General features: G+C 49.4%; 1 protein-coding gene across 13 annotated transcripts in view; it reads left to right on the top strand.

Moving 5' to 3' along the window:
* LOC122370945 (serine/arginine repetitive matrix protein 1-like) overlaps positions 1-16,082 on the top strand; it is a 73,489-nt gene that overhangs the window by 46,367 nt on the left and 11,040 nt on the right. For all 13 annotated transcript variants that reach the window (XM_043346923.1, XM_043346925.1, XM_043346922.1 and 10 more), the window contains exons 2-6: positions 1,199-1,316; positions 8,620-8,777; positions 13,666-13,738; positions 14,069-14,224; positions 15,528-15,726. In XM_043346923.1, the coding sequence (XP_043202858.1) occupies positions 1,199-1,316; positions 8,620-8,777; positions 13,666-13,738; positions 14,069-14,224; positions 15,528-15,726 (704 nt within the window). The remainder of the gene's footprint in view (positions 1-1,198; positions 1,317-8,619; positions 8,778-13,665; positions 13,739-14,068; positions 14,225-15,527; positions 15,727-16,082) is intronic.

Raw genomic sequence — 16,082 nt, 5'->3', positions numbered from 1 at the left:
GGGGCATCAGTAAAAACCACGGCACGAATGGGAAGATGCACGACCGATAAAAGCAACACCGTCTCAGAACCAGATGATGCGTCAGCTTTTTGACCCCTCTGAGCCCGCGCCATCGGCCGTAAACATGACTAATGCCACATATTTTTGTATGTGTTTAGAATATAACGTGCTTGCTTGTTTGATCTACATGACCGTTCTTATCGTGGCATCCGTATTGTTTACAACGGTATTTGCCGTGAGCGGCATGCGTCATAAAGATACCACGATTAGCGTTCCGGGGCTTGAATGTCGCCCGCAACCTCGGCATAGCCGGACTTGGCTCTGCGTCATCCTACCCCCATAATTCCCCTCGTTAATTGAACTTTAATGGTAAGTTATGTGCTGCATGCGTGACATGCAAGAATGGTCGACTTTTTTGGCCAAGCGATGACTTATTGTGATGCATCCGAGTTATTTTGTTGTTTGATGTATTTTAGTTTGAGTACAATAACTTGGGATGATATAGTCATTTTTATTTTCAACCTTCAGTCGCTCTCTTGTCTCGGTGCATGTCTTTCGACACAATTTTACTTACACCGTTGTCAGACTTCAACCCTTTTCACTTGTTTTGTCAAATCATGGGCCCACTGCTAATATTTCCATTCTGCTGGACAAAGGTGCGTTGGGCGCCGGCCGAGTGTGGCTCAGTGTTTCTGCACTTGCCTTCTGGCTGTGAATTACCATTCGCGTCGCGTCGCGAGGGTTCCTCGTTGTGAAACTGGCAGTGACTAACCCGCCGCGCGCGCCGTGGACTTTCTCCCAGGCGTGGAGGAGCCGTTCTAAATTTACATCAGGATCGCACGCGACTGCTGTCCATGCGCCCGTTCATCCGTTGCGTCACCGAGCTGCCAAGGTCGGGGTGTGACTCGTCTGTGCCACTTTCCGCCGTCAGCCGGGCGTCGGCACTGGGTCAGACAGGGCTTTCCAGGTGACCTTGCCACCCTGCCGTGTAACATGTTCCGGGGATCGGTGTTGCACCACCCTCTTCCGAAGACGGTCAGCTTCCGCTGATCAGCTGCCGTCATGACCAGTAGCGTCTTGGATCTCGTTGTGTTCAGTCGTGTGACGGTGCGCCGTGTTCTGTGCTGATCGTCCGGTGTGCTGTGTTCTCTGTGGATCGTGAGCAGCTGGTGACGGCTCGCGTACCGTTCGGTTGCAGAGGTGGCGAGATGGTGAGCCGACGAAGGATCCTCAGCCGCTCCCGGGACGACCTCAACATGGAGGCCTACCAAGAGGAGGAGGATGACGTGTGGTATAAGAAGGAGAAGCTCTACAGCGTGAGTACACACAAACAATAGCTGTAAGGCAGGGAGGGAGGGGAGGGACACATCGCCGTGAGCGCGACTGCTTATTTGTTCAGTAGACATGTGACAATCTAATTTGTGGCAAAATAGTTTTTGAAAAGCCTCATTGTCCACAAATTTTCATATATACAGTTTTTCTGTAGCTTTCAGATTTTTCGAAAGCCCAATTATGCATATTTAATGATAACCAATGTCAACGAACAATATCAACGTTTTGAGCATTCAGTCATGTTTGCATATTCATGCAATCGTTTCCTCTGTGAAGCAGTCCCATACCATTTCATGTACCCTACCTCCTCTGCCCTCTCCATCCCGCCCTGGCGGTGAGTCCAACTCAGTCGCATCCCCGGCAGTCTCAGTTTCGTTGGACCAACGATCGGTGTCGGGCAGTGGTCCGGACCGGCCCTCGGACACCGGGACCAGTTTCTCCCAGCGACCGTCTGTCGCCTTCCTACAATCGACGTCCAAAGGTTCAACAATCGAGGCTCTGACAATCGGCCGAGCGCTCCGACAATTGACCCCGAGCGCTTTGTCTTTGGATGAAAGTGTCCCGTCTGGCCATGCCACCAGAACTGGTTCAACAACGGAAAATGAAAGTGCCCTATATGATCAATAAGATATAAAATTATTGTAACATCATTTTAGTAGATGCAATAGTTGATATGGAAAACAATGCATGTCATAGGTATTCTTGGAGTTAATTGCATACCATAACAGATATTTGAGGCAGCAACAAACATCATTAAGCTCTTTAAAGCAAATATTGCATTTGTTTTATTGCAAAGCGCGATTAGGTACTCGAATTCAAACAATCGATCGTTTGATATTTGTAGATCACTTTGTTGTACAGGATACCCATGCGTCCGGCTGGTGTGTCCGTTGACCTTTGATGTAGAAAGTTGTGATGTTTCCAGCCACAACAATCAGAGCAACTTAACTTAACCATCCGATACCTATTGTTCGAATAAGCCACTGATATGTGATTGTTCACCTTAGTACAACGCTATGTCTCGATAGCAGCAAGTCCAGTTTGAACGGGACTATTGCTCTAGCTCTATAGCTTGCTCTATTCTGTTGTTCCGTAGCAGCTTATGGACACTTTGTATTTGCAAGAATAAATTCATCTAACATTTCAAAGTGGATTTCGCATTCGTGGAAAATGCCTAATAACTTTCCATTTCTCCCCTACATATGTCAGCCGGCTTAATCGCTTTAGATGACTTAACTATCACTATTGGAGACACATGTCCGACGTTTCCTATATTGGGGTCGCCGTCCGTCTGTCGCAGAAGCTCTCAGGAGTTTGATGACGCCTTACGCTTGCTCTGCCTGCGGCCTCAGAGAAAGGCAGCACCTGCCGGCTGACGTCACAACTCGGCCAAACAATCAACAGCTGACACAAACAACAAACAGCGGGGCTGAGCTGACACTAGCTGACGGCATGTATCCGAAACTGATCACACGGCGGGTCGAACGACATTACAGAATGATGCTTGATGCCGCTGCAACAACACGTGATTACAAACCAGCTGATAGAAAAGCGCAGTGTAATGCAACTTGTCAATCAAACTTTACAATAGTGATCGATGACGGCGTTAGCACCTTAGTCAGATACCAAGTAAACGTCAGAGAGCTGAGTCCCATGTCTCTGAGACATTTCTCACGCCATGCGCGCCGGTTTACCCGAATCGTGAGTCCAGTCGGGCTAAGGCAGCTTGATAGCATCAGCTTGATCTCAAGTCGGGTGTCCATAGAACTGCCACGTTTTCTGTAGATATAACACTGCAGCCGCTCGCAGCCCCTTGACCTTTGAGCTAAGTCACGCTGCAATAAAAACGGCGACATTCCAGGGCGACATCCGCCACACTGCACATAGCAGCGGCACCTGAGCAAGCAGAGCTGCAGTGTCAACCACTCTGTGTTTTTGAACTGTAAACAATCCAGGAATCCGCACTGACCACACCGGAAGATTGCACAGGGCCGCGGCTTGCACGCGGCACCCGGCGTCCGGTATACGGAGTCCAACCGGTCCAGCCTAATCGGTCAGCCCATCCGCCCATGACATTACCGTAAAGCCGCCAGTTTCCACTTTCAGCCACGGCTTTGTCGCTAAGCCGGTGCTAATCACCGCGCCGGTTACATGACAGACCAGTATAGCGCCTTTTGGGGCGACTAACGGAGCGAGCGAGGGGGTGAGTCTTGCACGTGCGAAATTGCGAGGGGGTACCTCCAACTGACTTGTGCACGGCACCCTACTGACCGGTTTCTAGCGATGTGCCAAATTTGAGCACAATCGGCCCAGCCGTTCTCGAGATCTGGGAGCGGCACCCTGCACGTGCGCACGTGCAAAATGGGTCCCAACTGACTTTTGCACGGCACCCTACTAACTGGTCCCTAACCGTGTACCAAATTTGAGCGCCATCGGTCCAGCCGTTCTCGAGATCTGGAAACGACCCCTGCACGTGCGCACGTGCAGCAGCACCCCAGCTCTGGCACATGGATATGCAGTGCCTAGTGGGTGCCTACCTACATGCCAACTTTCAGCGCAATCGGCCAAGTAGTTACCGAGATATTGCAACAATTACAAAAGTGACACCTCTTCGTTTTGCACGTGGCACGTGCATAAGGGGTCACCCACATGCATCGGGAATAGTCCAATACTTGGTAGAAGGAATGAAGCTACCCTACAAAAATTACCGCATGTAAATCGGTCAAGTGGTTGCTGAGATATAAGCCTCGCAAAAGCGTCCGCACGGCCGGCCGGCCGGCCGGCCGGCCGGCCGGCCGGCCGCTCATACTCAGAAATTTCCGTTAATCTAAGGAAAGACTCCGCTCGCTTCGCTCGCTCCGTAATAAGTTTGTGCGGTGATGATGATTATATCTGAACATATGCCGTCTTTCTAAGGCATCGTTCATGCGTAACTAACTCGTAAGTCAGATTGTGCCGTTAGGTGACAGCTTACCCCGTTAGCCTTACATTATCCTGAACATTTTTACCGCACCCATTGCGTGCACGTCTCATTCAATTGTAGCAACATCATGACTGTAGCTATGCTGATGTCATTTTCATGCGATATCCCGCAATGGCACTCAAGTTTCACGGAACAACAGACCGCATGAAGCTGAATACAATAAGCAAGCCTCACGCCGTCTTTCTTGAGATACTTCTGTTATTCGTTTCTTCTTTTTTGTCCAGTATGCATGGTCAGCCCGTTAGTCATCCTCGTGCTTAGCGCGGGCTCTGTCCTTGTGAATCCTTTTCATTCAAAAGGTTCGAACAGTTTTTTTTCCTCTGTACATTGTCCAGTCCAAGATTGTTTTGTCCAATGCACACCCAGGCCTGTTTGTCGTGTCCACCTTTCTCCTTCCCATTCGTGCCCAACTGTGTACGAGTCGGGATTCGTGATTCGTGACTCGTGACCCCTGAGTCGTGACCACTGGTCGTGACTCGCTGAACCCGACTCTCCGCGGTTCGCTGGGCCCGCCGGCACGCCCTGGACCGCCGCTGCCGGGACCATGCTCGTGATCTCGCATTCTTCCGTAAGCGGCGCGTTTCTCCGCGGCCGGCTAGCTCCAAGGCCGCCGAATAGCGTCACGATACGCAGATCGATGGTGTCACGCCTTGTAGACCGATAGGGCGTCACGTCGTGCGTGACGCCGCACAGAGTGATAGCGTCACGCTGCTTTGAGGGAAAGTGTTTACTAGTTTGTTAGAAGTAACGTCGCCTGTGCTTTTGTCAACAAATCATTCATTTTCATCTACATTAGATATGCACAAACACGAATGTCAAGATTAGGTAAGCACCTTGTCTGGTAGAAACATTAAATTACTTCAGCATTTTTGGCAAACATTCGCCAAAATAAAAATAAAATACTTGTCGACCTTCCGTGCAAGTGATAGCAAATAATAGGGTGCGTTTGTGTGGGTATGCCATTCTGGGGATCGGTCATGGCCAGTCTCGTTTTCCGTTCTCACACACACTCTGCAGCATTACGCGTGAGTCGCAGCACTGTGGTTCAACCTCTGAGCGGCGTGCATTGCATCTGGTCTCTGGGAACCAATATATCTGGCGTGCGGGTGGGCTGTGGTGTGGCAGTGGCAGGAAAACTGGCATGCAGGGCGTGGTCTCCGCTTAGGAGGCCGACAGGCGCCTTACTGACGACAGGGAGTGAGCTATCGGGCCTGAGCTGTGGCCTATAGTGTCTAGGTTCCCGTATAGCTCGCAATGTCACTGTTATCTATATCATTGTTAGTTCAGTCTCGTCTTTATAGTGTCTGTCCCATGTGAGTCACAGCCGAGTCGGTGCTCGCCGGTTCATGACTCGGCGAGTCCTTCGGCCGGGCTCGGTCCGTGCCCGCGGGTCGGGCCGACCGGTCGACCGGCGACATTGACCCGGTTCCGGCGGCTCGGCTCGGCGGCCGTGGGTGCGACCTGCCGTCAGCACGCTCCCCATCAGTCAGCGGGCTTCACTCCCACACCCAGTATACGGGAGGTCGCGCCGCGCCCGCCGGCCAGCGGAGAATGAGCTGACGTGATCGGAACACCTTGGTTGGTGCGGGTTAGATATTTATAAGTAATGCTGAGATGAAGATTAAATATAAACATTTAGCTTACATGTGGGTAACGTCCTACCGCTCATCCTGAGCTAGTTCTTGTCACCGAATACAAGTAGTGCTGTTACCGACCATGCTCTTTGTGGGTAGCATGTTTGGCAATTGAACGGCATTCCCCGACTAGTGGCAGGCACATCTGTTGTCTGAAGAAACCACAGCAGCGTTACATCAGCTCGCCGAGGGCTGTCTGCCATTCATCCATATTGCATTACACTCTGAGTTACGTCAGCGCACAATCTGTGCACTTTCCCGCCGTTACACCAAAGTTCTCAATCTAAATTCTAAAACATTGTCATTCCTTCCTGCTTCTCAGCTTGTTTCTCAGATAGCTATTTAGGAAATTGTAGTCCTTTACACTGCACAGCGGCTACCGCCGTTGACAAGTGGTTTCCTCCTTCTCCCGTGCTTTGCGTGCCTCCTTGCGTGTCACAAACGTGCAGGCCATTCCAACTGTAGGAATGCATGCATCCTGCAGCTTGTTTACTGGGAGTGTAATGGCGAGTTGCTGATGATTTGACAGGATAGCCGGCGCATATCAGTGCGTATCTTCCTGTTTACAGTGGTTTCAATGTAACGGTTCCTTTCATCTCCTTGCCATCTCTCTCTCTCTCTCTCTCTCTCTCTCTCTCTCTCTCTCTCTCTCTCTCTCTCTCTCTCTCTCTCTCTCTCTCTCTCTCTCTCTCTCTCTCTCTCTCTCTCTCTCTCTCTCTCTCTCTTTCTTTCTCTCTCTCTCTTTCTCTGTCTCTCCCTCTCCGTCTCTCTCTTTCACTCTTATTCACTGATTCTCTCTCTCTCTCTCTCTCTCTCTCTCTCTCTCTCTCTCTCTCTCTCTCTCTCTCTCTCTCTCTCTCTCTCTCTCTCTCTCTCTCTCTCTCTCTCTAATCCTATCACTATACCTTTCCCCTCTCACTCTCACTATCGCGTCCAGTCAGCTCGTTGACTCTGTGTCCTAGTTTGGTCAGTACTTGGCAGTCGAGCCAAATCCTGCCAGCCGGACTCTTAAACATGACCATGGTGGCCAGACCCACAGGGCGGCCTCTAAACGTTACAGCCCCCGAATCGTGCCGCTAACTGCCGCTGGCGTGCCGGGAATGGGGGAGGGTGTGACTTGGCACTGCATTGACCTCGGCCTCGCAGCACACTGCCCCCTCCCCTACACCAATCGACTGCCCCTTCCCGGGCACTGACCACTTGAAGGGGATGAGGAGTGGAACAGGTCGAGTCTATAGGATATGGCAAGTTGCCAAGGGTGTGGCACTATAGCCTTTCGATTTGGTGGAGCAGAGCCGGGTCAATTTGGGCGGAGTGACGTGCACTGCTCGGCCTCACTCGACTCGAAGGTCGTGCAATGCAAACCCGCGTCGAGTGCACGGTGGTTGACTCGGCCGTGATACTCGTTGACACACCGTGATACACGTCGACATGCCGTGAACGCTGCCTTTCAGCGGTAGACCTTGGCTCATTCATGCGGAGAGCGCGGCGCTCCCCGGCCGTGAGTCTGCGCGCGCACCGACCGCCATGGAGGCTCTGGCTGACGCCGACGGGTTTTCCGAGCGGACGTTCGATCCGGGCCCGGATCTAGGGTGTCGGCGAGGAGGGCGCGTGGGCTATCACAGACCATATCTGTCAGACGGAGCCGGGAGGTTTTCCCACCTGTTCCATCTTCAACTCCCACTGGGGCGCATTCTCAGCACATTTATAAAAATGTCTATTTCGGAGCGAATAAAACCAATTCACAGAATTATCGACAGAATACGTATTGTACTGTACCCATTGAATTGTTTTGCACGAATTGCGCCTAGTGGGTAAATATATGTTGCTTAAAGAGATACTTGCTGGAAAAATTATAAAACACACAACATATGGCAGTGGCACGCACATACGCAAACATTGCTAGAGTTTCGTAACAAATCCTTCATGGACTTGTAAAAGTGAGAAAGGTAAGCACTGTTATCGGTAAGCTTTCCTATAGTTTGAGTGCACCCACTACACGGCCACATTGTCTTGGCACCTTTGTTTTCGTGGTTGTCTGTGATTGTATCCGGCTTTGGTTACTAATAGCGTCCTCGAAGGCCGGCTTTCGTCCTTGTTTGGTGGTCTCACCGTCATGTGGCGTAGCGTGATCGTCACGGAAGCGTGACTTTCTAATGACACGGACACACACACGGACACACACACACACGAACACAGACACGCATACACACACGGAGTGAAGTTGGTGCTGCTGTTTAGTGTTCACTATAGGCTCCCACCGCAGGGGATTCGCCGACGACAAGTGAATCTACAAAGTGGCCGAGAAATTGGTGTTAGTGACTTATGAGGTGACGAAGTCTATCATGATATGCTGCTAACCAGGCGTCGCAGTCTCCTCCGTCGGATTTTCCATGCGCTGTGATACGGGTGGATAAACAGCGAGATAAAAGACCGCCAGAGTTTATTATGACTGTGAACAGCATTGGCCCGAGGAGATAGCGAGCTGCCTTTTCTCTGCGCCGGCGCTCTGACAGGCATGACTGAGTTAGTAGGCTGGTCTTCGGCCCGCCGCCGACCCCGATTCAGACCGTATCATCATCTCTCACTTTCCCTGCAGCGGCGCGACGATCCGGCACCGCCGCCCCTGCTGACACAGAGCTGACGTGGTGACACGCTCCTCTGTTTCAGGACCACATCAGGGAGGTGCTCTCCAAGTGGGACTCCATCGACGACGAGATCTGGGCCAAGATCATCGTGTTCGAGCGCAACCGACGCGTGGCCAAGGCTTACGCGCGAGTCGGTGTGCTTACCATCCACGGCTCTGATGTCGGCTTCGACGGCAGCAAGTGAGTGACACAATCACAGCGCCACCTCCGCTGACACTGCGCTGACACGGTGACACCGCCCGACACCGCGGCGATACAACAACACCGCCCGAGTGGCGGACTTCCTGCCGCACTCGACCGTCGACCTCAGCCGGTAAAAGCGGCGCAAAGGCCGTAACTTTTTATACGCCGCTTATGGCAGTGTTAAGTGACGGGAAGCGTTGTTTATCTCGTCAAAATAGCGCAATAGCGAGGCGCCGGCGTAAGTGGTGGAGTGGTTAGACGTTCATTAACGTCCACTTCTAATCATAACAGTCACGAGACTTGAGTGGTAGGTAGATATCACTGTAGACTTAACCCTTTCAATAACACGGCATCTAATGAAAACATCGGTAGGTATTCTAAAACAAAATTGTGCTCCCTAGAATGAAATTCACTTTGCTTAAAGTCGAAATATAACGTTGAATTCGGCTGATTTTCCGACTTAAAAAGTGATGTATTGACGCGCCATTCTTCAGTGATGCTCTTTACTTTTCGAGCACACCACCAGACTTGTAAACGACTCAAATTTTTTTGAGTCGATTCTTTGTTTGAGTCTGGAAATTTGAATCGATTCAGCAAACGACTCATGATGTTAAATTTATATGATTCGAATCAACTCATGACTCATCAAGTTCCTCGATAAAATGATTCGAATCAACTCATGACTCGAGCAACTAGCCAAGGGAATGATTCGAATCAACTCATGACTCACACATTTTGATGAATCGATTCAAATCAACTCATGACTCACACGACATTTTTATTGAACTTATTTCATTCAACCCATGACTCACTATAGGCATTTGTTGATTATTTGACTCAAAGCTATGATAAAATGAATATGCCGCATACCACAATTGTATTAAGCAGCATAGTAGCCTTGACCAAAGATTCAAGCAGCTACCTACCAAGAAGGACTAGGTAAATAGGTACCTACCTTACACCTACCGATCTTCAACACTCAACAGTCAACAGTGCAATGTCAGATAAATTTGTAAGTAACTCTGAGAGACAATTATAATATAAGTAAGGACTAAGGAGTAGCATAGTAACCTATCTCCTATTATTACCTAGAAAGTCTTATTTGAAAATTCAAAAGCACAAGTTCCGAGAGGCATTCATGTTTTTTTTAATCAAACTTTTTCTACATGATAATGAGACAAATGTTACTACTTCTTACTTATCAGATAAAATTATTCAAACAGTACAACCTCAAAAATAGGATTAATCCCACCTGTGAAATATCCAGCATCAGCAGGGACTCCATGGGCCACTAGGAGGCCATGACCTTGCATGAGTGGCTCAGGCCTCAGAATCAGATATGATCTTGAGTTGAGGCTCATTGAAAGTAGTTAATGTTGATGTAGGTATACAATATACATTCTCCAAACGGCACAGTAGTTTAGCAGTGCCAACTGGCTGCCAGCTAGATAGAGCCCATCCGTCACTTACCATTTATTAGAGCACTTCATGGGCCGGATAAATCCGTTATCCACGGATAAATCCGCGGACCGGATAGGATTGGATTCTAAATTTGTTAAAAAAGAACGGATATGGGCGGGCCGGATTTGGGAATTGAAGGTTGAACACGGATCAAAACGGATCAAAATTTTAACATTCAACATTGAAGTTAAAAATTAACCTAATGTGTTAAGCGGCAGCAGAGGTTTGATTAAAGTAATAGGCATCATTTTATGACACTCACTTGTCACAAGACTTGTATGGCTGTCTGGTCCCTTAGATTGAATTTGTTAGTCCAGTTTTGGGTGAAACCAGTTATTGGTGAAACGGATTATTACGGATATTTTTTGGAAGTTTGGCTGCAATACGGGCCATGGGTGGGCCGGATTCTGATATTCAAAGAAAGGCGGATAATGGGCGGATCTGGATATGACTTGCCGGATATGGGCCGGGCCGGATCCTAAAAAGCCTATCCGTGAAGTGCTCTACCATTTATGTTGGCTCAACGTGGAGATTAAAATGAAGGAATATAAAAAAATATTGTTAGTCTACAATTTTAGATTAAAAATGACGTCATTGAATATTAATCGATATCAGGAGCACCGGGGCACTGACCAAGTGGCTCTTTTGGTAAGAATAAATTGTCATTGGTGCAATTCGGGCAACGTCATCCGGCCAATTTGTCACGAGATTCAGACGTGAAAGTTATTAATTGCGCCATTAATGTAGTTTTCTTAAAACATACTATGACTTTCACATTCTATTCTCGAATTCATGACGTCACTCATAGTACATATTTAAGGCGAATGGAGATCGCTGAGGAAATATTTCAAAGCCGCTCCTTTACATTATTCTGAAGATTCTATGATGTCATAAGACAAGTTTCTTTTTAAACTTCTATTTCATGGAAAATGTGCATTTTGTGGTTTATTGGCAGTTGAGCATCGCAATTTTGCGGTTTATAGGTGAGTTTATTTATATTATAGCACAGCCTATAGGTAGTTTATAGGCTATAGGTAGTTTGGGCGTATTTGACTCTATAGACGCCCAAACTCTTATGCTGTTGATTGATTATTGGGACCAAATTGGGACTGGGAGAAGGGGAGGCAGCCGCAGGTGTCAATTCTGACTTCTGACATGTAAAATGTAGGTACCTAGGTAGTGTAGCAGGTACTTGGTTTGGTAAGACTAAGTACCTACCAACTGCCAAATGCTTTTGGCTCATTAGGCGCCTGTGCCTGAGCCTCTGAGGCTCTTGTAAGTCTGAAATATGGAGTTAAGTGATGGCTAAGGCTGAGGGGTTGATCTAGCATTTATTATATTAGGGTGTTGATGGTGACTTGTAAACGACTCAAATTTTTTTTTGAGTCGATTCTTTGTTTGAGTCTGAAAATTTGAATCGATTCATCAAATGACTCATGATGCTAAATTTAATCGATTCGAATCAACTCATGACTCATCAAGTTCCTCGATGAAGTGATTCGAATCAACTCACGACTCATCGAAAAACGATTTGATTCTGAGTCGATTCACGAATCAACTCAGAGTCGTTTACAAGTCTGCACACCACTCTGACGACTCCATTAGCCTGTGTTTTAGCCCGGCTGCGCGTCACGTCACTCAGATTACCGTGAGCCCGTGTAATTACCTTGCGCGGGATCGGCCGACTATCCCCGCACCAGCCGGCACTTGTTTCATATGCGGCCCTCAGCCGGCTCGGGAAGCCACCGACCGAGGTCGACCGGTCGACCGGCCGCCGAGCCTGCCCAGGCCTGCTCGATTTGGTAGGGACTTCGACAGATACAGAGCGGCGCTAAGCTCGGCCGAACGATAGCCTCTCCAAATACCTTTACAGGCGGAGAAGGAAGGATGAATAGGTTTTCGAGGAGCGTTGACCCTTGTTTTGTTTCACACTTGGTGTCAAATGGGACCAGCCATTTAAATTGTTTAAAGTCACCGGAGAAATTCGACCATGCGACTGGGGCCGAACTATAGGTTTAGTGTCCAGAGAAGGCTGTTATGTAACATCGGTAGCACCAAACATCGGTCAAGGAAGCCCTGAATTAGGAAACGGATCACCCAATCTACTCGTCAGTTAATAGTAGCAGCATCTGTATAAATGACCGTGTCTCCGAGAGGGCCTGATCTGTTGTTCAGAAAGCAAATTATAATCCACATAAGACGTCTCCCTCTACAGACATCCCTCCGACATGGCTGCCGATTGATGTCATACCGCCATGACGGCGGCGGTTTGGATGCTGTCAGGGGGACGCAGGATTAACTCGGTGGTCACAGGTGCAGTTGGCTGTAAATCTACACCCCAGAGAGGGTTGGTGGGAGGGGTGTTGACAGGGCTGACGGGAGAGTCTTCAGCCCGTTATCTAGCCGCAGCACCCATCTCTGAGCTCGCGTGGCGCCCTCTCCCCGGCACCTGCGGCAAGGTCCGGACAGTCCGGAGGAGCCACTTCTGAAGGCCGCCCGGTCTGCCGACCTCTCCGCTGGCCGGGGAGAGGGGAGGAGCGGGAGAGAGGGAGGATAAGGGGGAGAGCGAAGAGCAGGGGGAGGGAGAGAGGAACAGAGGGAAAGGGAAAATAGAGGGAGAGGAACAGAGTCAGATGGAAGAAAAGGTTGAGGAGACTATGGAACGTAAAAGACCCTGAGAAAAGGGAAGTGGAAGACCAAAAATGTTGAGAAGGATTTGCCAGTCGTCATTTCCTTTATCATGTAAAGAAGTGAAATACTTGGCGAACGTGAAATCGACAAAGGAAATCAATGCCATTAAACTCGTGCAGCCCGTTAACGCTGCAATTAAATGTCAAGCACGATCGACTTTTAGGCCAGTCATTTAAAGATTTCAGGTCCCCACGATTAGACGGGTGTGTCTCACGGCCCGCCAAGGCCGCCGGTATCCACCGGAGTCAGTTCACACAGCCGTCCCCCCCCCCCCCGCTACCACCGCACTGTGTGTGCTGCAGGGGGATTGGGGGGTGTAGTTCACTCCCCACTAATTCTGCATTGTTTGTGATTGAGGGAGTCGGGGGGGGGGAGGGGGTGACCACCTGACAAGTGCAGTAGTGCGCGACGGGCGTGAGTGAGCGAGCGAGGGGACCGATTTTGGCTTCATTCCCATGATCACCACAGGCGAGTTACCCAACCTCGAACTGGAGCGAACGGAGGTGAATGGAGACAGACACTGCGCCCTGTCACCTGACGCGACGCAGCGGCGATCAAACACAGATGTTCGCAGTTTCTGCGAGGTGTGGCAACCGAGGAGGGCGCCGAGATTGTAATTCAGGAACAGCCGTGTCTTTGTGCTCACATGTGGCAGTGAACAGGCGAATGCTGATGACGTAAGGAGCGTGATGTGCAAAACGCTGACGCCGCACTATCTCTCTCTGATTTGCAGAATTGGTCTCGGTGGTTTCGATAACCCACTGAGAGATCCCAAGATTGAAGAGGTTAAACGGTACATTGGCGCGGTAAGTACCTGCAAGCTTTTCTGGGATATGAACTTAAGCGAATTACAACTGCGTATTGAGTGTTCAACTTTTAGGTACCATGCTCAAAACAGGCATCATGCAAAACAGCTATCTTCGAAGCAAAAGCATTTTAGAAGTGTTAGTAATCTACATCTCTCAATTAGGTAATCCATCGCTTTTCTCTATAGAGTCGCTTCTTTTCTCAATTTTCATAGTTTTTGCATATTGCATGAAGATGAAAAAATACTTTATTACACATACACCTGTAACGAATCATCACTTGTGTCACGATCTGTAAACAGCGTAATACATTTTTGTTTTCATCCCCAGGGAGTGAAGATCAAGATGGACAACGAGGGCAACATGATGGTGAAGAAGCTGGCCAAGTCCAACGTGTTCGTCCGCTACGCCAACGGAGAGAACGCCGTCGGCTCCGACATCCTGAAGTTGCCGCAGGCCGCGCTAGAGGCCAACAAGGGACTGACGGTAAGCAAGCACTCCTATCGAGTCGTCGGTCCGTGCAAATTGTATGTAGCGGACGAGCTTCTACAGTCTCTCTTAGAGCGAGGCCAGATTTGGCTGTGTGCGTTTGTAAAAACAATAGAATGTGGCATTGGTTTTGGTTCTATGGGCATACATTGCACATTGTTCTTGCTGACTGACAGTGACACCACATTTCCCAAAATAGCGCTTATTTGGACGAGATGGACCACGAAATCGCTCCTGCCCATGCCCCGGAAGCAGACGGGCTCCGTGCCGCCCTATTATCAGCCGGCTGTCGGCCCCATTTTCGGCAGCCGGGCGGGCCTCACACTGACATCGCCGGCGTCTCAGGGTCGGCCGTGTGCTCCCGCTGACCTCGCCGGCGGCCAGGTCAGCGACGGATTCGCACCCCATCCATCAGCGCTGAGCGCTATCACTGGCATCAGCGCCCAGCGAGCCCGCTGGGAGTGACAGAACACAGCCAGACGGCGCCAGTCCAGATCACGATCCGGCGACAATCCTTGGGAGGAGAGGCCGGCAGATGCCGATCAGTTGATACGGGGCTTTCGTTGATATCTTTGGATTTATCTGGTTAACATATTCTTAAGATCTTTATTCATGCTTTTGGTTAATGTAGCGTTGTTTTCTGTTGCCATGGCTTTACGGGAGATTAGTTTGACCTTCAGTTAATTCCACTAATCGCAGGGCGAAGAGCACGCCGCATGACAAATGATTTTTTCCAAGAAACCTGATGGGGCATGCCCAGACCTCTCAGGAGCTCGAAGCGCCAACATTCCCGTTTCTGGCACATCCATTTTGGTATCTGATTAATGTCTCTGCTAGCGATAATCACAACGTAATTGATGGAAAAGATATATGAATTTAGCACGTTCGTCATTCCTCAATCATACGGATGTCGCGTCTGCCTTTTCCATGCGCTCAGAATTCAAAGTAAGTGACAAAAAAGCTGGAGTGAAGTGTAGGTTTCTCAATACATATCCTTTATACATTATCCGCAAAACAATGAAAACTATTTTCAGCTTTACTGCATTGTTGATTTTATGCATGAATCGGTGAACACAAACAACATTCCGAAATATTTTCGGTTCTGCTTGCAATGCAGTTAGTCGACATTCTTGTTCGTATTCCGCTCATCATACGGACATTCCACCCATCAAAGACTCCAATGCCCGGCGAATTCCGTGGTCGTTTTCAATAGGCAGACTCACCCATCGATAAGATCTAACGCCGTCGCAACAACAATCCCTTTCGAACAATGCCTGACGTCCACTCTTCGTTCCGACAGATGTTCGACCTGAAGAAGTTCCAGCAGAACGTGAACCGGGAGCTGAAGCGACAGTACCCCGACCGCACCCGGCTCGAAACTCAGTGCATGACCTCGCTAGCCTTCGTCAAGAACGAAGACGACATGCTCAACTGCCCGTGCTGGGTGCTAGTCATCAACATCGTTGCCCTGGACATGCTGAAGGGCAAGCTGATGCCAGGTGAGCGGCTGGAGAGGGGACACTTTGAGGGGGGAGCGCTGTCATCGCGACATTGCGCGACTGGGAGTGGGCGTCTAGGTGGGTGGTGGCACTGTGTAGGTAATCATATGCAAACATACCTGCCGCATTGTGCAGCTGTACCCAGACACTGGGAGGAGGGCCATTCCATTGCTCACTATTTGAGATGCACGACATAATCTGTCTGAGCCTTTTTGTTAACGTTTGAAAATGTTTCCATTTGTGGGGAGTATTGGCAATGGCACACTATTGTGCGCGACATGATTTATCGTCGATTTTATTCACATGGGCCCGTTGAAAGCTCGGTGACAGAGCCTGGCTGCTGCCTGCACCTAGCT

Source organism: Amphibalanus amphitrite, unplaced genomic scaffold (genome assembly GCF_019059575.1).
Source record: "Amphibalanus amphitrite isolate SeventyFive unplaced genomic scaffold, NRLGWU_Aamphi_draft 001188F_arrow, whole genome shotgun sequence".
In the NCBI taxonomy this organism is placed as follows: Eukaryota; Metazoa; Arthropoda; class Thecostraca; order Balanomorpha; family Balanidae; genus Amphibalanus; species Amphibalanus amphitrite.
This window is presented reverse-complemented; position numbering and strand designations above follow the sequence as displayed.